Consider the following 21674-nt stretch of genomic DNA (forward strand, 5'->3'; position numbering starts at 1 on the left):
CATGCGCCAAGTGGATGCTCATATTCAACTCCAAAAGGATATAATTGAAGAGTTGTGGGCACGGAAGACATTGCAGAGACGATAGTTTTTTTCCTTTATTATGTAATCTATTTTTTTAAATGAATGTAATTTTTTTTAATGCAATTAATGAATTTTCCCGTATATGTCTCGTACATTTAATTCCGCAATTTAATCGTAAATTTAATTCCGTAAATATAATTATTTTTGAATTATTTTTATTACAGCTAGCTTATGGCTGGCCTATTACCATTGTGGATGCTCTTACTACGTTCCAAATTTAAGAACTACGACAATAGTATTTTAAAGATATCTTAATATGTGCTGGACATACTAACACTTTTATACTACTCCATTTCTCAACATAATCGAACATTAAGGTACACTTTTATACTACTCCATTTCTCAACATAATCGAACATTAAGGTGGTATGCAGCTGATATTAGTAGTATCTTTTTTTTTAAATATCTTTCTTTTTAATAGCAACCATCTAAACAGATCACGTAATATTAATTTTTAAAGAATATAAAAAAACTATTGCCTAACACCGAGATCTATCAATAATTCAAGACATAAAATATTTAATTCTGCGCAATTAATAATTTCCCCTTCAAATATTTCAGCTTTATTTTCTGCATATTAATTGTATCTTTATCAGACAAATTCGTGGACTTTGCTGGCCTATTTTGGATACATATGATATGATTCCATTTAAGTTAATTTTACACATATGCGTCTAAAACTTTTACGTGCAAATGTGAAATAAATTAGCGTTGCTATTTGTGTATATCATGATTTAATTGAATTAATGTCGGTATGTATACCGTATACCGTAAATAATGGCATACAATAGTATTTCAAAATTTTGGTATGACATGATATGTTGTAGTATATCTCTATTTAAAAATTCATACGGTTATCATACGTGAAGCATTTGATAAGATTGCAGTAATTATTTTAATTAATTAGCATGGCAACTTAAAAACAACTTAAAATTTAGGCAAAATCTAATGTGCATCGTGTCAGTTTAGATATCACTATTTTTTATTGGATCAATTCCACTTTTTTTTCAATTGATTGAATGATGTCCCTTCCTACTAGCGCTGTGGCTTGGAATTTCTTTTTCTTTCTTTCTAGATGATAAATTGTGAATAATTTATTATTAAATGGGACACAAATTTTTTGGCCTATTAACTATGGATTTATTATGTTAACCTTTTACCATAAGAAACTAAAAAATCCAAAATAAAAGTCAAAGTTGCCCTCTTATTCTTTCCTTGTTGTCATCCACTATACTCTATTTTTTTCATTTATACAACTTTTTGAAATTAAATAGACTAAACAAATTGTTTTATTTCAGTTGAATGTAGTAGACATGAGTTTTTAAGGTCAATCACGGCTGTAAATGAAATTGACATGTTATGGACAGTTTGGAAATCCAAATAAAATCCAGATACAGTTTGAATTTATTCATCATTTTATCGAAATATAACAATTCAATTCAGATACACAAATGGTTAAATAAATACCAAATTAGGAGATGCGATAATAGTGTAGTATAACACACCATATGGGTATTTAATATTTATGTACTTTTTGGCTAATTAACAATATCCCTAAAGTCTAAATTAGTACTAGTAGCTAGATTTAATTTATTTCCGTAGAGTATATTTTTTCAATTCGATTTCATTTTATCATCCAATTTCACACTCTGAATGATCATTATCATGTGGCTCACTATGAATCTTTCTTCAACAGAACAATACTCTTTCCCAATTAGTTAGCTTTAATTTCTAGTACAAAAACAAAATTCAAAAGAAAAGAAAAATATTGTCTTGTTTAATTAAAACTTAGGTGGGATATCTGATGACACAAGTTAGTGATTAAACATTAATTAATGACTTTGTAAGCTAATCACTTGGCATGTTGCTTTCATGGTGTCATAATGGCACCTGTCGCTGTCGCCCAAACTTAATCACAGATCTTAAACCTTTGACATATGGGAGTGGGTTAATAGTCAATTATCAATTAAAGGGTTTAATCACATCTAGATTATTTTTTTAGCTCTTTTTTTATTTGAGGTAATTTCTTGATTTTTATAATGTTTTTTTTTTGTGTGCTTGGAGTGGGGACCACAGGGCCTCTAGTCATTTTCATAGAAAATATCTGAAGGTTTGTTACTGGTTGAAGATTAGGCAACCTTCGGAGTTGGTGGGCCCGCTGGAATTTCAAGGTTCTTGAAATTTTAGTAACATTACTATGATTTTTTTATAAATATAATATTTTATTGTGAATGTTGTAATTGCATAAATTCGAATAGATAAAGTGTTATTTCGGATGACTTATCTTTTCATGGATATTCCAGTATTTACATGTTTGAAAATAATTTAGAGGAATAATGTTCAATTTTGTGCCTTTTCTTCTTTTTTCCCTTTTCTAGTATTATTAGACTTTACCCCCTTTAAAAAAGTAGATATCAAGGCGGCTTGTTTTTATCTATCACAATTTGGTTATTTAATAATATCTTTTTGATAGTACCAATAATGTAGATTTTGCCTGGAAATGTTCGTAGAGTACATAAAATTATAGTACCTCTTAATTATTACTAGTAATATTCAATCTAGGAGACAGAAATAAAAATCTTGCTGATGAATAATAATTGGGTCCTTTTAGATTTAAAAGGGTCTGCCATTTCATTATTTCTTTGAAATCATTTAGATTTTTGAAGGGGGAAATAATTATTGCTTCGAGTACTTTAATATTATTGCAATTCAAATCGACATGGGGATGGAAAAGTAAAAAAGAAATGCTGGAAAAGTGTGGATAGCCTTTTTTCCAAAATATTTAGGAGTACTAACTTTTCAACATTTCATTGATATATGTTTTAGATGCGTAGAAAATAAATTCTTGCAATTTATTTCCAGAAGGTACTTTTGTTTTTAGTTTCCCCACAAGTTGAATATTTCATAGAAATAGTAATATCATATAAATACTTGACCAAAATAAAATTAAATCTAGCCATTATCATTTATTAATATGGGCAGAGGCTTATATTAGGTCCAACCGTCCAAGGGGACCATTTGTCCCCCAAATCTTAACTCATAGTGATTAAACTTTAAAGTTTTCTGTCTCTTCTTTGTACTAATTTTTCTTTTATATTTAGGAATAGATTGGAACTATAATTATTGAGTATTTTCCTTGTTGAATTTGTCCAGTTTTGAATTTTTTTAGGGATTATTCCATTTCTATGAACCAACACTGAGAGCTTCGCCTTTTTCGCATCACTCGAGCTGATGTTAAAAACAATTTTTAAGATAATAGAATCAAGTTAATATAAAAAAAATTAAAATATAGCCTAAACCATAGTAGTACTCACGAAAATATGATTTGTTTTTTTATTGACCCAAGTATATGAGAAAGGAACAGATCAACATCCATTATTGTGTAACTGTAATTTGTTAAATTAGTGATGTTAACAACAATTCATGAGGTACTAGGGTCAAAACAAACAATAAAATAAAAAAAATGCTAATGTAGACTAAAAATAAACAAATAATAACGCTAATGCAGACTAAAGATGATACTCCTAAGAAGCTCAAAGAAGATGATTAACGATTTAACTCTCTTAGGGCCATTCAATTAAAAATATTTCTTACTGTATCTGAGAAGCTACAAATTATATAGCCTACCTTTTCCTCATCATTCAAGAAAGGCATTCTTTGAAGTTATAATAAGCAGGATTGGCTTGATCGAGTCAAAATACGAATGCTGAAGTATACTACACCGTATATACAGGAGGAGCAAAAAAGCCCTAGATTAACTCACACTGCATTGCAAACCGTATTTGGCAGGGAGTCTAACAATCAAGATACAGAGCATATTATGCTGACTCTCAAACAGTATCAATACAGAATACTTAATGTAGTTCGATTGTGAAGGCGAAAAAGGAATAGTGGCTACCGCAAATGTAATTCCATGGTTTTCCTGTTAGTCAGCCTATGGGTTGCCCGTCTCACTAGAGTCTACAATAGACGACGAAGATGGTGATGATACTGCCTTCCCTTTAATATCTGATGCTCCTGCGCCCGTTTTCTTCTCACTGCCTGATGCTTGTAGATGCTGGAGCTGCCATTGTAGATACTGAAAGCATGTACAGAAATTTCACATCATAAAGGTGCAGTTAATTTATATTAACTGGGTCCAGAAAAGAGCAGTGTAGTGATCGACATATAAATTTTAGAGCATGTGATATCTAGTCACATTTGCACTCTGATAGCTGCTTTCAAGTTTTGAGATTTCTATAGGGACAGCCATATTTGCAGTGGTAACTATAGATGGTTTAATCATGAAACAAGATCATTGCAAGAAGCAGTGTTTATATAGTATTATCACATCCTTGACCTTGGAAATCATTGAAGCAATAACTTAATCATGAAAAATGGTGGCTTGAAGTAATTTATCTCAATTATGTTATTGTTCAAGCCCTCCACAAAGAAAGGAAACATTGTATTTGACAGGTAAATAATGTTATATATACCTCAATCTGGCGCTCAATTAATTTTACTTGTATATCCTGTTGAGAGGCTGATGCACTATCATTAGCTGTCATATTGGGGCCGGAAGGTCCAAATGGTTGAGGAGGTACAGTATGTCCAGGCGACCTGCAATAGTGGAGATAATAAATGTAACTATTTGCCATTTTTATTTTTCCTGTTAGAGAACACTTGCAGCCTTGCAGGCAAGACTACCCACGCAATCAATATGATTCCTCCTCATAAGTGGTACAAGTGACATTCCAAAAGCAATGTGTCGCTCAAACTATAACGCAATGTATGGTCTATGACCTTATAATAGCCCAAAACACGAAATCAATGATATTCTACAAGTCCAACATTCAGAAAAAAACATGAATTTCCATGCCTCACAGTTTTGACTACGAAGCAACAGTGTGAATAAGAAGCTAATAAGAACTACGGAAGAAATCTAATAATTGGTGAACAGAGAAACAATGCATACCATGCTAGAGTACTTGGAGAAGGATACACAAAAGACTTCTGATACATAGATGCAGCAGAAGCAGCAGCTTGGAGTCTAGCCTGATGCTGACTGATATTACCATTCGCCTCACCAGAACTGACAGAGCCTTGAGATGATGTACCAGTAGCGCTAGTTCCTGTACCCACGGGAAAGTTAGTAAGTTGTTTGTAAAGGTTCATTGCATTCCTTCATATGAAGCATAACCAAAAGATGGCATCATATTTTTCTATTATAGAATCATCACCAGTAAGCTTGTTGATCCTAAATTGAAACACTGAGAAATGCAGAAAAGTCTAACCAAATGCTCAGTTCTTAACAAAAATGAAGCTCTATTGCTCTAACAAGGGATAATAGGAAAAAACATTATACCTTGTTGTTGACCACCAGACCTCGTTCCAGTAGTACTCATCCCATGTTCAGGTGGTACAACAGGTGCTCTGCATGTAGGGCATGTATTTTGTCTTTCTAACCATGACCTGAGGCAGTGGACATGAAAGAGATGCCCACATAGAAGTTTCTTTGCAGTAGTCATCTCCTCTCGGCAAATAATGCAGGTTGCATCACTCCTGAAAATCAAAAGATATGAAGTAGAGTAAGAAGTAGAAATCCAGCTAGTTCCACCGAGCAGTAAATAACTCACGAGTTGATCTCTTCAGATGTTGCATCAGGGAAACGATCATTCATATTTGAAGTAATCTTCCGATAGCGTAGATAGTCAGCAATACGGATTTTGAAGTTACGGAAAGTCTCATACAGTTCCCGTATCAAGTGAAGAGGCACACCATAGTTCCTGAAGAAAGAAAATAGCAAATTTGATATCACTGAACATCTTTTGAATAAGATTGCATTAAGAAAATATCAGGTTCATGATATGAAGCATCCATGTTACTTTTACTGATTAGCCAACCATAACACTAAGCTAAAAAGTTTTAAATCAATAGAAAATTAAAGCTTAAAATTTTCTTACACAAAAATGACGAGGAAGAAACACATGTACATAGTCAAGTGAAGCAAGTCTCGAGCAAGCTCCAAGTAAAAGGTGTAAACAGCCTTCTTCTCCCATTGTCCATCCATAAGCATGTCACTGACATAGAATATATATTTCAAAAATGTTGATACAGTTGTTGTGGCCAGTATCATGTACCTGAGAAAGGAAATGTGCACCATAACAATACAGATTAGAAATAGTATTCGAGCCATAAATCAAACAGAATAACCCACTATCAGTCGACAAAAAAACTTACTCGAATGCAAAGAATAGTGAAACTGAAGCCTGTTTGGTTTCCAAGAGATACTTGATTGAATTGTAGAGAAAGCTACAATCAAGAAGGAGAAGGAATCCCATGAAAGATACAATTCGGATATGAGCTAGCTTAGGAACAGATGGAGTCGTTTCAATGTATTCAACTCTCTTCTGGGCCAACCAATGCAAAGCTTTGATCAAAAGTAATGCAGTAACCATCACTATAAATGAAACCGAAAAATCTTGTCTGAAAATAGTTATGGCAAACAGTATTTCCATGACTTCCCGCCATGACTGCTCATTCAGCCTTTCCACTTCCGCTTCTCGTAACTTGCCAAGGAAGATCTTCTTTGTTAATTGCCACAAAATGCACATAACTACCAGGCCCATATTTAAAAGCAGCACCAAACTGATCTTTGAAGTAGAAAGGTAAACCATTGCCGGATAAAACTGGCCTCTGCTACTAAATGCATGATAGATAACAGCCAGTGTAGCTATTAAACTAATCCCTCCATAAGTTTGCAGCCTCATCATTTCGCTCTGTTCCCTGCCAATCATATTCACACAATCAGGCAAACTTATTCCTTTACAAGTGGAGTATCAAAATCTGAAATCTCAATTTCGACAATTGCGTAAACTTCAACTAACATATGGGATGTATAAATCTTTATTATACATATGGGATGTATGAATCTTTATAATACCTCATATATTATCGAATTTCTCCTAAAAAAATTCTTATACTCCACATATAGGATAAACGTCACCACGTACACAATACATAGACAATAAGGAATTGCCGATAGCATCACACCACGCATTCACAACCAACTACATTCAACAAATTAGGCAAAACCATGTGTAAAGTACAAACAGAAGGAGTACTAATTATGAAAATAAATAGATAAATAAACCAGCACAACACTGAAGACAAGTATTTCAGCCATCACCTCGTCAATTCCGTAAATTCGTTAAATTAATCCATTGTTTCCCCACCATTCAGCTTATTTCAGCCTTAATCACTAACACCCGCGCTCAAGTACAACAAACAGTGGAAAAAAAAGTCAGATGTTTGGAAAATTTTCCAAAAACAGCCCCATCAGACACTCAAACATCAATTTGAGGGTTTCCGGTGGAAGAAGAAGTTAAATTAGAATTAGGGCAAAAGTGTATCGATGGATCTTGTGCAGAAGTAGCTATTGATATGCGGAAGCAGCTAAAAGAATGAAATAGAAAATACAAAAGAAGAAGAGAAGTTGAAATCGGAGGTGGAGACGTACAGGATCGCCGCCGATATCGGGATCGTAGTTCGGGCAAAGCCTTTCAAGTCAGAACTCTGATATGACGTGTTTGTGTTTACATTACATAACAGTATTTAGTATTTACAGATTACTATATGAGATAAATTATTAGTCGTCTATTTCTGTAACTAAAAAAACACACTTGAAAAATTGTGTAAAACACGGGATTTTTTTTATACTTTTCTTATACAGTAGTACTGTACAGCATAATCTTTTATTTCTACCAATATAAAATCAATATAATAAGTTTGAGTACTATGTACTTATATTCGAGCAATTTTAAGTGTGTCAAGTATCGCTGAATAATTTCGGAGCTTCTTAATATTTGTATCAATATAAGTAAATTTAATAAGAATTAAAATGGAGTAATTAATGTAGGGTAATGGTTGAAATTGATGCATAATAATATTTCTAGTGTCCACTCTTGGATTTAAATTTACTCATCGAACGCCACTCTCTCTTTCATCTCAAATTGAAACCAATTTCTGAATTCTGACTCCAATCTCTCTTCTCACGCCTTCCTCCTACAATTCCTCTCTTCTCTCAAACTCTTGTCACTTCCTCTCCTCTCTACTCTCTCTCTCTCTCAACAATTCACCCCAAAAGGGAAATTCTAAATCCCGTCTTCCTTAAACGCTCTCTCTCTCTCGCTCTCTGCTGCACCAGCAGCTGCCGCCCACTCCACGCCGTCCAGCCGCCGGCGGAAAATCCGTCCCTCTCCTTTCTGTTACAGCCTACAGGTAATTCCCCTTCCCCTTTTCCCCAATCAATTAACTTTTATTCCAATCAAGAGAAAATCATAGGAATCAATATGGGGAAAAGATATTGAATTGAGAGGGTATACCTTTGATTGGAAGGAAAAAATTGTGATGTGTAGGAAGAATTTCGTCTCCGGCGTGGATATTGCAACTCTTAATTGTTCGTTTCGAGTCCATCCCTTGACTGAAAATTTAAGTGAGCCCTAATTTCCAGATTGCTTAGCTCATACACTTCATACTAGTTCATAGCCGTGGTGGTTTCACCCAAATCTTTGAAATCTAGTACTAGTTCGCAACATTTCATAATTTTATTACATAACTTTGAAAGCAAAAGCGTTCACTAGCAGTAGAAGGTAGGGTTTGGAGCAAAACGCTACTGGAAATTGCGTTTTACAGTTCAATTGGAATTGTGCTCATGTGTGTGAGGGTGTGCGCTCTGTTCTCCCCTCGAACAATTAGCCTTAGAGATACATTGATTGAATGCTGAATGTAGCGCGTGTGGTTTGGTGCAGGGGCTGCCATGGACACTGAGCTATCAGAGGAAATCAAAACGCTTGAGGAATTTGTTGAAGGGCGCTTGAAACCTAATCTTGTGCGTGCTATTACTGAACGGTATTTCTCATTTCCATCTTCCTCATTTCGTTAATGCAACTAATTCTGTTATTACTTTCTCAACTTTTTTGCGTACTTGTCTGGTAAAATCAGTTCAAGATCAAGAAAATTTTCCTTTCATTTATGTTATGTGTCATACGAAACATCTTTTATTGCATAAGAAATATTAGTCCAAAAGAAGTCTCGAAATGATTGATATCTTCTGCTACTTTGCAGGGACAAGGTCTTTGAGCGGCAGAAGACTTTGTATCCTTTGTGATTATTTAAGATATTACTCTTTTATTGGTCATTTACATCTATGATTTCTGGCTACAAGAGTATTTTTAGGTTAATTAGGGTGTTTAATAAAACGATTTTAGTCTTTTAAATGGTTTAGCTAGTTTATTTATAAATTTGCTTTTCTTAGCCTGGTTGCCGTAGCTCTGACCTTAGAAAAAACATTGAGAATCTGGAGAAGAATACGGTGACCAGTATGAGGACACTCGTCAACATTGGTGCCGAAATCTACACGGAAGCTGAAGCGTAAGCTCACCATCTTGTTAGTGATTTGAGCTGTGACCGCTGCTATTAAGTTTTCCCTAATTGTGGCCACATAAATGTTTGTATTAGAGCTGAGGGGCTTGATGTTGGAACTTTTAAAATTTATTTGAATAGCTTTTAGATAGTCTCTGACTCCTCTAACATGTAAATAAAACTGAATTACACAGATAAACGTAGAAGTAAAGCGAAAGGGAGATGACAGAAAGTACTTACTACTACTACTATGTACCTGAAAATTGATGGATGTTATGCTTTTGAATTTGCAGATGCCATCAACTTGAATGGTTTTTTATTGTAGCTGGGGTTTAGATTAATAGTTTCTTATTATCTGCATATTTGCAGGCCAGATACTCGGCATATATTTGTTGAGGTAGGACATGGATTTTATGTGGAGTTTACATGGGCTGAAGCTCTGAAGTATATAGCTGAAAGGGAAAAATTACTATCCAGGTATGTCATTGTCTCAACTAAAATGGAATCAACCTAATGTGTGTATGATTTGTGAGCCACTTATAAAATAGGTTACTTGCATGTTGAATTTTTGTCAACAAATGTCAGTGACTTTCTTCGGGTCTAGATCTAGAGACTTCAATAAAGGAAAAGGATCCTAAACTTGCATATAACATCTAACATTTGTTTGAAAAGGAAAAGGTCCTGAACTTGCTTAAGTTCTCTGCTTGCTTCTACCACTGAAGTCGACTGCCTCGTTTTCTCTTTACGTGTGTATGTTTTGTTATTAGTCGAACAGATAAAAGAAGAAAAATGAGATGTATGTAAATTGGATGGAATGCGATAAGGATCCTGGATTCATGATGTTGGTCATGTTTTGAGCTTCACTCATTGAATTTTTTCATGAACCTGTTGAATGTTAATGAGCAAGGAAGCTAATTTTCACTTGCTTTTGTAGGCAAATAGAGGAGTACACTGGCAAAATTGGAGCTATAAAAGTTCAAATCAAAGTGGTAACTATGCCGCCTCTTTCTCAATATTTCCAACTGTTACATTTGTTCATACGCAAAACATCTAAAACTAAAACTTGTTTGAAGAAATTAAGGAGAGATGACCTTGTCTGGTCGATATTAATCGTAACCTAAATATGTTGATGGTTTTGATAACTTTATTAATCGTTCCATGCAGGCATTGGAAGCTATAAGGAAATTACTCAACATACCAGACGCTGAGCTATAATCTATACGCGCTATTCAACATCAAATTGTTCAGAGTTACTAAGATATTTTGGCATAAAAAAAAGTGAAACATGATTTTGATTGTGAGAGAAATTTAGATAGGAAAAGACTAGTCTTTGAAGGAGAAATGGAGAATGTATTCTATAAAAACCTGCCATATGCCTTTCCTTTTTCTTTTGTTTTTATCATCATGTTAATTTCCTGCTGACGTGCTCAACCGTGCCAGTGAATTTTAATGATGAATTGATGATAGTGTGATATTAAAAAGACTAAAGTCCCTTTTTGGTTTTTTTTTTTCTCTTAACATATGGCTATTCTTTTAATTTGGTCAATAATATTATCTTTTGAATTATTTGGTCCTTAATAAATAAAAATTGGTCATATTTGGTCTGAAATTGACGAAGCTGTTAAAATTAACGGTCAACGAATTTTAAATCAATTTTGACTGAATTAAGAGTTTTAATTATGTTTAATTAATGTCTAATAACTAATTAATCAAAATTTGAAAATTTACAAAATTTTAAGTAAATAATAATAATAACTATTACAAAATTAAATTAAACATAAAATATATAACAAAAGAAAATGAAATAGCGAAATCTCTCAATCGCGAACAAACACCACAACAAAGAAACAAAATCCATACATCACAACACTACGTAATTTCTCTATTGTCCTATTATTCTCCTCGATTGATGACAAAATCAAACTAAAACTCTCACATTCGGTGCATTGAAGAAGTCACGGCGTCGTCTTCGTCGATTGTCTCACACCACTTGAAAAATTGGCAAACTTTTCTCTCACAAATAAAGTATAGCTTCCCCCTTGTTGGTTTTCCATAGGTGTTGACGATTCGGAGTGAAGCCCGATTCTTGCAATGGCAAAATTCGTACCGGAATCGGAGGTCACGTCCACCGCCACTCCCACCGGTCTCTCTGCTGTAGTTCGAACGGTCCATGGTTGACAAGTTTGGATTACTTGATGTTCTTCCAAACAATGAAGAAGATGAAAAAAGAATACTAAGAATGTAAACTTGTCCTAGGGTTTTTAAATGATACAAGCAATTCCTTTTAATAAAAATAATTTCAAAAAAAATAGAATTTATTTGAAAAAGAAAAAAATTTCTAATTTTTAAAACTCTTAATCCGGTCAAAATTGATTTAAAATTCGTTGACCGTTAATTTTTAACAGCTCCATTCATTTCGGACCAAATGTGACGGACTTGTGTTTGTTAAGGGCTAAATAATTTAAAAAATAATGTTATGTACCAAAATAAAAAAATCGCCAATATGTTAAGGACTAAAAATCACCTTTACTCAATTAAAAATACAGATGCTACTATAATTTATTTTTCGTGTCCAATTTGTTATAATATCTATAGATTTGAATTTGACTAAAGAGCACTGGAAAATATTAGGTAGAATAACAAGAACATCGTGCAAAAAAAATATTAGTAGTAACTGCTTAATGAAATCGTTTAATCAAATTTTTTTAAAATTAAATAAATTACACCTGAACATTAAGATAATGGTGCCGTTCAATTTTTAGAAAATTAAATAAGCTGACTGACTTAATTGGCAAATATCATAGTCGATGTGTGCTCAGTCTAAATTACGACATTGAGATATTCTAATGCCGGAGAATGTAAATGAACATTTTTGTACACATAAATAAGATTGTGGGGTTATAATTATCAATCTCAAAATGTGGGAAATTTTATCAAATATTTAAAAATGGAAATAGGTCAGAAAAAAGTGTGAGTTGGAATAGTTGTCTTGATCACACACAGCTGCACACTAGTACCGTTTTCTACATATGAGTTGATTGATTTGTAATTTCAGTTGCGACGTGAGATTCTCTGTTTTATTACTACTGTCAAATTCATTTGAAAATTTAATTAAAAAAAGACAAATTTCGAAAATAGAAGAATAACTGTTCATGTTTGCACAAACACAGTTCTGCTCGAATTTTAGTACCCTTTCTATTTTCCTTTTGTTCGCCTTGCAAAATAAAATTAAAGAAATAAATAAACAGCAATAATGACGAAGTGGGGCCCACGGACGGAATCTCGTGCAGCGCGGGGTATGGTTTCGAATGTCATCTAACGGCTTATATTTATCCAGAGCTGATTTTTGACGCCTCGTGATGTGTGATGTACTGCACCAGTACAGCGGCGAAAAGGAACTTCTACGGCAAAAGGAACAATACCGCTATTTCTTGTTGCCGGTTGAGTTTTTTATTCTTTTTTTGTGATTTTTATATTCTAAATTGGATTAATTCAAGTGCTGTCCATGTTTCATTCGTTCATACTCTCTCTAATCGAACAAAAATTATGTTAATTGAATTAAGTAAATAAATAGTACTCCCTCCGTCCCTGATTAATTATCACTATTTGATCAGATACGAGTTTTAAGAAATATAAATAAAAATTGGTTGAAAAAGTTAGTGGGACGTGAGATCCACTTTTTTAAATTGGTTTTATAATAAAATGTGAATAAAGTGAGTTAGTGGAATTTGTGACATACTATTTATGGTAAAAATGAAGTGTGACAAATATTAAGGGATGAATCAAAATGGAAAAGAGTGATAATTAATAGAGCATGGATAGAGTAATAAAGCAGGAAAGAAAATGTAGAAAAATCAAAAGAAAGTTCTTTTTGTTCATACTTATCAATAGATATAGTGTGGAGTGGATAAAACTTTGTCAATATATAGGCTCTGTGATAAAAATATGTTGTTTGGTGTAAAAATAGAGAGCGAAAAAAAATTGAATGTATTATTCCCTCTGTCGTAAGATATGCGATTCACATTCAATTTTGGGACATCGCAAGATAAGTGAGTCATTTTCTTTTTTGATGTCCCATCTCTTACTTTTTCTTTTTACTTTATCACTTTTCACTTTACTAACAAAACCTCATTTCCTCAAAACCTCATTTCCTCAAATCCCATGTTAAAAAGTTTGTGCTAATTTATCTTGGGACAGAGGGAGTAATAGAAAGAGAAAAAAATAATATTAGTTAATGTTTATTGTATTTATTAGTAACATCCATCTTGTGGCAGGGTAATATATTGCGTTGCTAATATTTTAAAAAAAACATAATCATATCAAATTATATGAAGCACAATCACAACGAAAAATATAACATCATATACATTGTACTTTAGTAATATGTTTTACAACTATAAATATCATCAAAGATATATATATATATATATATATATATATATATATATATATATATATATATATATATATATATATATATATATATATATGAAAACATTATATATATATATATAGGGATGTATTCATAGAGTAGTGATATAGGACAAACATCCCTTAAATATATAACTAGAGAGTAAATCTCAGCCACACAATCAAGAAAATTAAGGGTTGATATTCAACTTATGCTTTTCAAAATTGTCCCAGATTGTACTTCATTATGAGAATGAATTAGTTCACTATAATAAGGCGGGGCAAAATAGTCATTTACAAAAGTTAGGGTTAAAATCAATTACACTCATTTTAAAAAATGTATCGTTTCGCACCCACTGCGCTTCTTCTTCTCTACTCTCTTCTCTCAATGGAAACCTAGGGTTCTGCAGTTTCCTCTCTCTTCGTTGCTCATTTCAGCCGCTTCTCTCACTTCCTGCTAAGTTTCAACATCTAGTCATCGTTTACGCCAACGTCGGGGTAGGGCTGGGCCATGGGATGTTTGCGGCGAAGGGTCTCGCCGGAGTGGCGTTGGGAGAGAGATCGATGGGGTGTAGCCATCGTTGTTTTCGGTTGGGATCGTATAACCATTAGCAGTCACTATCAGTTCTCTCTCTCTCTCTCTACTTACTACACTAATTGGATAAAAATATATATGTTTATGTCTCTATTGCAACTATGCTTCTAACTATATCTGTATTTGTACTAAAATTGTGAATTACAGGAGTGGAAAAAAATACACATTTACACACACTAGTCTTATTCTTATGCATAGTCTTTCTAGAGAGAGAGATCTGCAGGGATGAAAAGAATCACGATTGAAACTTGATGAAGTATATTATGCTTACGGTGAAGTATATTGTGTTTATAGTGAATTAGTATTGTGTTTATTGTGAACTAGTATATTGGCATGTGAGTTGATATCTGAGTTATGTATATTCTGTTTATAGTGAAGTATATTGACATGTAAGTATACTATTTTGACATTTGAGTGATGTGCTTGTATTGAAGTATGTTGTTTTTATAGTGAACTATATTGGCATGTGAGTGTAATGTTTTGCATTTAAGTGATGTATATTATGCTTATAGTGCAATATATTTTGTTAGTATAATAACATGTGAGTGTACTGTTTTGCCATTTGAGTGAAGTATATTATGATCACAGTGAAGTATATTGAGTTTATAGTGAAGTATATACTGATTACAGTGAATTATTTTGGCTTTATATTAAATGTTGATATTAATCTTTTTTTACTTTCTTTAAATGATAGGACTTTCTGTTAATCTTTCGAAAGCTACAGATATACATAAAGAAAGACGAAGAGAAGGGTATAGAGCAACTGAAGCAGAGGCTAAGATCAAAGTATTGCAGAACATTAATGTTGTTGAAGATGAACCATGAGTCATTGACTAAATCCAAGGCAACATCAAGGCATTATGAAGATTGTAGCAAACACATGGACATAGATGTGAAAAAATGATTGCAAACTTTATAGAAAGTGATATAGTTAATAACATGTGTCATTAAGTTCACTGTAAACATATTCGATTCATTCAAATTCAAAAGTCAGTTCATAACTTACATTAATATTTTGTTAAAAATTTTTTTATCTATTTAGTTCATAGCTATGCACTTTTAGATGATTTTTATTAGCTATTTTTTTAATAATTGAATACTTGTACTGTGAATATGTTTTACAGTGATGTTTTAATACCTTATAGTGATGTTTGAATGCCTTATAGCATATATACATGTTGATCACAAACACTTCACTCTAACCATGGAATACTTCACTCTAAGCACGTTTTACTTCACTGAAATAAAAAAATAGTGCACTATAAGCATGAATCACAAACACTTCTCTCTAAGCATGTAATACTTCACTTTAAGCACGTTTTACTTCACTAAACTGAAAAAACAGTGCACTATAAACAAGGAACACAACACTTCACTTTAAGCACGTTTTACTTCACTGAACAGAAAAACAGTGCACTATAAGCAAGGATCACAAACACTTCACTCTAAGCATGAAATACTTCACTCTAAGCACATTTTACTTCACTGAGATGAAAAAATAGTGCACTATAAGCACGGATCACAAACACTTCACTCTAACCATGAAATACTTCACTCTAAGCACGTTTTACTTCACTGAAATGAAAAAAAATAGTGCACTATTCACTCTAAGCATGGAATACTTCACTTTAAGCACATTTTACTTCACTGAACTGAAAAACAATGCACTATAAGCAATGATCACATATACTTCACTCTAAGCATGAAATACTTCACTCTAACCATAGAATACTTCACTTCATGCACAATTGACTTCACTGAGATGAAAAAATAGTGCATCATAAGCACGGATCACAAACACTTCACTCTAACCATGGGATACTTCACTCTAAACATGTTTTACTTCGCTGAAATGAAAAAAAATAGTGCACTATTCACTCTAAGCATGGAATACTTCACTTTAAGCACATTTTACTTTACTGAACTGAAAAAACAATGCACTATAAGCAAGGATCACAAATACTTCACTCTAAGCATGAAATACTTCACTCTAACCATAGAATACTTCACTCCATGCACAATTTACTTCACTGAGATGAAAAAATAGTGCATCATAAGCACGGATCACAAACACTTCACTCTAACCATGGAATACTTCACTCTAAGCACGTTTTTTACTTAACTGAAATGAATGAAAAAATAGTGCACTATAAGCATGGATCACAAACACTTCACTCTAAACATGGAATACTTCACTTTAGGCACGTTTTACTTCACTGAACTGAGAAAACAATGCATTATAAGCAAGGATCACAACACTTCACTCTAAACATGAAATACTTCACTTTAAGCACGTTTTACTTCACTGAATTGAAAAAATAATGAACTATACGCAATGATCACAAACACTTCACTCTAAGCATGAAATACTTCACTCTAACCATAGAATACTTCACTCCTTGCACAATTTATTTCAATGAGATGAAACAATAGTGCACCATAAGCACGGATCACAAACACTTCATTCTAAACATGGAATACTTCACTTTAGGCACGTTTTACTTCAATGAACTGAAAAAATAGTGCAATATAAGCAAGGATCACAACACTTCACTCTAAGCATGAAATACTTCACTTTAAGCACGTTTTACTTCACTGAACTGAAAAAACAATGCACTATAAGCAAGGATCACAACACTTCACTCTAAGCATGAAATACTTCACTCTAAGCATATTTTACTTCACTGAACTGAAAAAAATAGTGCACTATAAGTAAGGATCACAAACACTTCACTCTAACCATGGAATACTCCACTCTAAGCACGTTTTACTTCACGGAACTGAAAAATCAATGCTCTATAAGTAAGTATCTCAAACACTTCACTATAAGCACATTTTACTTCACTGACATGAAAAATAGTGCACTATAAGCACGGATCACCAACACTTCACTCTAACCATGGAATACTTCACTCTAAGCATGTTTTACTTCACTGAAATGAAAAATAGTGCACTATAAGCATGGATCACAAACACTTCACTCTAAGCATGAAATACTTCACTTCAAGCACATTTTACTTCACTGAGCTGAAAAAATAATGCTCTATAAGCAAGGATCACAAACACTTCACTGTAAGCATTAAATACTTCACTTCAAGCACGTTTTACTTCACTGAGCTGAAAAAACAATGCTCTATAAGCAAGGATCACAAACACTTCACTCTAAGCACATTTTACTTCACTGAGATGAAAAAACAGATCACTATAATCATGCATCACAAACACTTCACTCTAATCATAAAATACTTCACTCTATGCACATTTTTACTTCACTGAGATGAAAAAATAGTGCACTATAAGCACGGATCACAAACACTTCACTCTAAGTATGAAATACTTCACTCTAATCACTCTAATCAGTATATTCTCATATTCTGATTGGTCCTGACTAGTGGTAAATCCCAAGAAATCGGTTCTATTTTACCTAATGGATTTGGCAGTCTGGTACGTAGCAATTCCAGCTTCCTCAATGTGATCTAACTATGTTTTAATGCGAACCATCTACGATCATCTGAAAATTATCTTCAGCTTCAGGCTCCGCATCTTCCCAAACGATAATGCCTCAGATCAAAGTAATTTTCGTATGCTATAAAGTCCATTACAGACGTAATCGACGAGTGAAAATACAGAATAAGTGTTGGATTGATCGAATGTGATCCTTGATTTCGCGATTGAAATTCCAATTTTTATTTTCAAAAAATTTCCACAATCGACAAGCAAGACGATGCCATATATACGCAGATCTCAAATTGACGACCGAAATATGAAAACTAGGTTAGGTGATTTCAGCCTCGCCTTAAGGTGCATCGACGGTTACAAGCTGCGATCGACGCCGCTAGTTGGGCGGTATATTATTAGGAAGCCTACTACGTCACACCGGAGATGAAGACGAAGCGGTAGGAGGTTGAAGGGGAGCCGGAAGAGATGAGGGCACAGTCGGTGGGCCACATAGATGAGATGACAGGGGGAGGCAACTGCAAGAGGAAGCCGGTGGAGGAGGGCGTCGCCGGAGAGGAGGTTGATTCGTGTCCCTCCACCTCCTTCGTGTATAGAGAGAGAGAGAGAGTATGCATGAATGTGATGTGTACGTCAGAATATGAACAAAGTTGATTTCCCAAATTACCCCCATGCAATATTTATTAATAGAAAATGAATACTTAATTTAGTCATTAGATTAAGATAATGAGTGGCTGAGATTTATTCTCTAGTTATACACTTAAAATTAGTTAGACCTTGATCACTCCTCTGTATTCATATCCTTATATATATATATATATATATATATATATATATATATATGGAGATGATCAAAATAAGAATGCATTTAAATCTAGAAATGCAGCCCAAATCTTGGCCCTAGGATTAGATGATCTAATGGCCAATAATTAACCCAAAACACGGAAGGTCATAATTAAGTAGTTTTAGGTCATATTATAAGATTTGAGTTTATGTCATGTTAAGATCATTTTAGGTCATGCTTTGTTAGCATTACCTAAAATTAAACTAACTATGACCTAAAAATGCCCTACGTGTGACTGTGTTATGTGTTTTTATATTTAAATCTGGTCTTCATAGATTAAAACCCTATATATATATATATATGGTGAGTTGTGATCAATGTCGAACCATTTTTAAAGACCGAACTAGAGACCAAATTTGGGCCACTCATTTTTCTTTATCTTATGATTATGATTAATTTAGAATTAATTTAATATTTTATTAAATAAAAACGTTTTTAATTTATTTTTTTAAAATTTTTTAATTTTTTTTATAGAATTTTTGTTTATTCGATAAAAACTTGTTGGAGTAAATAATGAACTATATTCACTACATAATGAACTAAATGAATTTATGTTATGAAGTAATTTTTCGCATTCATTATATACTGAATTTACTTCAACTGAAAGATAATTATGTCATAATTATGAAGTAATTAAAATAATAAAATGAAGTAATAAACTAATGAAATGAAGTAATAACATAACTGAATGAAGTAATAAACTAACGGAATGAAGTACTAAACTAATAGAATGAAGTAATAACATGATTGAATGAAGTGATAAACTAAAAGAATGAAGTAATAACCCTAAACTCAACTGAAAGATAATTATGCCATAACACATTATGAAGTAATAAACTAATGGAATGAAGTAATAACATGACTGAATGAAGTAATAAACTAACGGAATGAAGTAATAAACTAACAGAATGAAGTAATAGCATGAATAAAAGAAGTAATAAACTAACGGAATGAAGTAATAGCACGACTGAATGAAGTAATAAGCTCATAACAATAACATGACTGAATGAAGTAATAAACTAACGAAATGAAGTAATAGCACGGCTGAATGGAGTAATAAGCTCATAACAATAACATGACTGAATGAAGTAATAAACTAACGGAATGAAGTAATAGCATGACTGAATGAAGTAATAAACTAACGGAATGAAGTAATAACCTTAAACCCAACTAAAAGATAATTATGTCATAACACATTATAAAGTAATAAACTAATGGAATAAAGTAATAGCATGACTGAATGAAGTAATAAACTAACAGAATGGAGTAATAAACTAATAGAATGAAGTCATAGCATGAATAAATGAAATAATAAACCAACAGAATGAAGTAATAGCACGACTGAATGAAGTAATAAGTTCATAACATACATTCATTTAGTTCATTATGTAGTGAATATAGTTCCTTATTTACTCCAGCAAGTTTTTATCAAATAAAAAAAAACTAAAAAAAATTAAAATTTTAAAAATAAAAATAAAAAATTTTAAAAAAATAAAAAAATAAAAAAAATCTAAAATAAATAAAAATAAATAAAAAAAACGTTTTTATTTAATAAAATATTAAATTAATTGTAAATTAATCATAACCATAAGACTAAGAAAAATGAGTGGTCCTAATTTGATCTCTAGTTCGATCTTTAAGGGTGGATTTATGGTTAACACGACTCTATATATATAATTCAAATGTCAATAAATGAGAACCACTTGTTATAAATACAGTACTACTACTCCATATGAAAATGAACGAAACATATATGAAAATCTGGAAAAAATCCGATTTAATATGCTAAAATTGTACAAACTCACTTTTATAGAGTGCATAACCACCTTATATATATTCGACTAAGAAAAATGTACTATACTAATAATATGTAGTAGTATTTTCGTGTGGAATGATTTATAACCATTAGATCAACATAATTTATGGATATTAATTGGTGTATATTATTTGAGTCTTGGTTATTTATTATTGGGCTACCTATATTCGGTATAGAGTAAAGTTAAAATGAATGAAAGCAAGGACATACTGCCATACTGGTTATAATTGAAGTTTGCATACAATTGGGTCCCCTTTTATTTGCAGAGTTCTCTGAGCATACTGTAAAATTACATAAGAAAGCTAGAGACATAAGTTGTACAAACCTATAATAAGTGAATACAAATAAAAGGTAGTAAGAGAGAGGGCAGCATACCAATTTTTGGACAATAGACAAAAGGGGAATTCATCCATTTCCTTCTCTCTTTTTTGCCTTTTGTCTCTACTTAACTATATTCATCTTTTCTTTGCTCACTACTCATTTCTCCAAATTCATCAAATTTCATGTTAATAAGTTTTTCACTGAATCAAGATGTTGTACTTACAACTCTCTTTTATGTCCGAAATTTCAAACTCATAATTTAAAAAAATTGATTGCTATCATGATATAGTAATAGTGTAATACTAACAGCCATGTAATAAAGAAAAAGTACTAGTACTTATATGTATGGGGTTGTCAATTTATGAGAAATGGAGCGTATAAATGAGGGCAGAGAGGTTTTTAGTCAGATCTACTTTTTCTTGTGACTTTATCTCTGTTCATTCTTCAATTCTGATCAGTCTTCATCTTCAACCAATGACACATTCTGTGTTATCCTCTCTCTCCTCCAGACTGCAGTTATGTGACTATTCAAAATTTCTGGTGCTATCAAAAAGGATTCTTTTGCCTCAAGAAGACCTAATTTGTAGAGACCTTCTGCTTAATATTTGAGTGACAGATCTCCATAAACTCCATTCATGTCAACTCCATTATGCTATTGCTTGCTTTAGTTCCATCCATCTCCCTACCATTATTGCTCACTAAATGCCAAATCACCCATCCATATACAACTAACATACAAACTTTCCATC

The 21674-nt window shown here is 32.7% G+C and overlaps 2 protein-coding genes across 4 annotated transcripts; one reads left to right on the forward strand and one right to left on the reverse strand.

The window, feature by feature from the left end:
• Window positions 1–3759: 3759 nt before the first annotated feature.
• Window positions 3760–7729, reverse strand: LOC125207913 (ERAD-associated E3 ubiquitin-protein ligase HRD1B-like). Of its 3 annotated transcripts, none has more exons than XM_048107427.2 (8): window positions 7580–7729; window positions 6301–6846; window positions 6024–6200; window positions 5697–5846; window positions 5426–5622; window positions 5036–5192; window positions 4557–4680; window positions 3760–4159 (listed from the first exon to the last, which is right to left on the reverse strand). In XM_048107427.2, the coding sequence occupies exons 2-8, from the start codon at window positions 6831–6833 to the stop codon at window positions 4016–4018; spliced, it is 1482 nt and encodes a 493-aa protein (XP_047963384.1). In that variant the 5' UTR covers window positions 6834–6846; window positions 7580–7729; the 3' UTR covers window positions 3760–4015. The 3 variants fall into 3 exon arrangements, with proteins under 3 accessions (XP_047963384.1, XP_047963385.1, XP_047963383.1); XM_048107428.2 differs by lacking the exon at window positions 7580–7729 and adding an exon at window positions 7250–7537; XM_048107426.1 differs by lacking the exon at window positions 7580–7729 and having other exon boundaries at window positions 6301–6857.
• Window positions 7730–8041: 312 nt separating this feature from the next.
• On the forward strand, window positions 8042–10905 carry LOC125204266 (Prefoldin chaperone subunit family protein). Its single transcript, XM_048102867.2, has 7 exons — window positions 8042–8340; window positions 8871–8970; window positions 9187–9216; window positions 9391–9492; window positions 9853–9960; window positions 10418–10472; window positions 10648–10905. The coding sequence occupies exons 2-7, from the start codon at window positions 8879–8881 to the stop codon at window positions 10696–10698; spliced, it is 438 nt and encodes a 145-aa protein (XP_047958824.1). The 5' UTR covers window positions 8042–8340; window positions 8871–8878; the 3' UTR covers window positions 10699–10905.
• Window positions 10906–21674: the final 10769 nt, after the last annotated feature.

The sequence above is a fragment of the Salvia hispanica genome, chromosome 6 (assembly GCF_029641045.1).
Source record: "Salvia hispanica isolate PSC_SH4W2 chromosome 6, Shi_PSC_v1, whole genome shotgun sequence".
In the NCBI taxonomy this organism is placed as follows: domain Eukaryota; kingdom Viridiplantae; phylum Streptophyta; class Magnoliopsida; order Lamiales; family Lamiaceae; genus Salvia; species Salvia hispanica.

What these genes read in the sequence shown, in the direction of transcription:
- LOC125207913 (XM_048107426.1), bottom strand. Translation starts at nt 6,857, where the DNA reads ATGATTGGCAGGGAACAGAGCGAAATGATGAGGCTGCAAACTTATGGA. An exon ending in TTCTTCCTCGTCATTTTTGT is followed by an intron (nt 5,847 to 6,023) that starts GTAAGAAAATTT and finishes TTCTTTCTTCAG; the next exon opens with GAACTATGGTGTGCCTCTTC. An exon ending in TCTCCAAGTACTCTAGCATG is followed by an intron (nt 4,681 to 5,035) that starts GTATGCATTGTT and finishes CCACTATTGCAG; the next exon opens with GTCGCCTGGACATACTGTAC.
- LOC125204266 (XM_048102867.2), top strand. Translation starts at nt 8,879, where the DNA reads ATGGACACTGAGCTATCAGAGGAAATCAAAACGCTTGAGGAATTTGTT. An exon ending in TTTGAGCGGCAGAAGACTTT is followed by an intron (nt 9,217 to 9,390) that starts GTATCCTTTGTG and finishes TGGTTGCCGTAG; the next exon opens with CTCTGACCTTAGAAAAAACA. An exon ending in AGGGAAAAATTACTATCCAG is followed by an intron (nt 9,961 to 10,417) that starts GTATGTCATTGT and finishes TTGCTTTTGTAG; the next exon opens with GCAAATAGAGGAGTACACTG.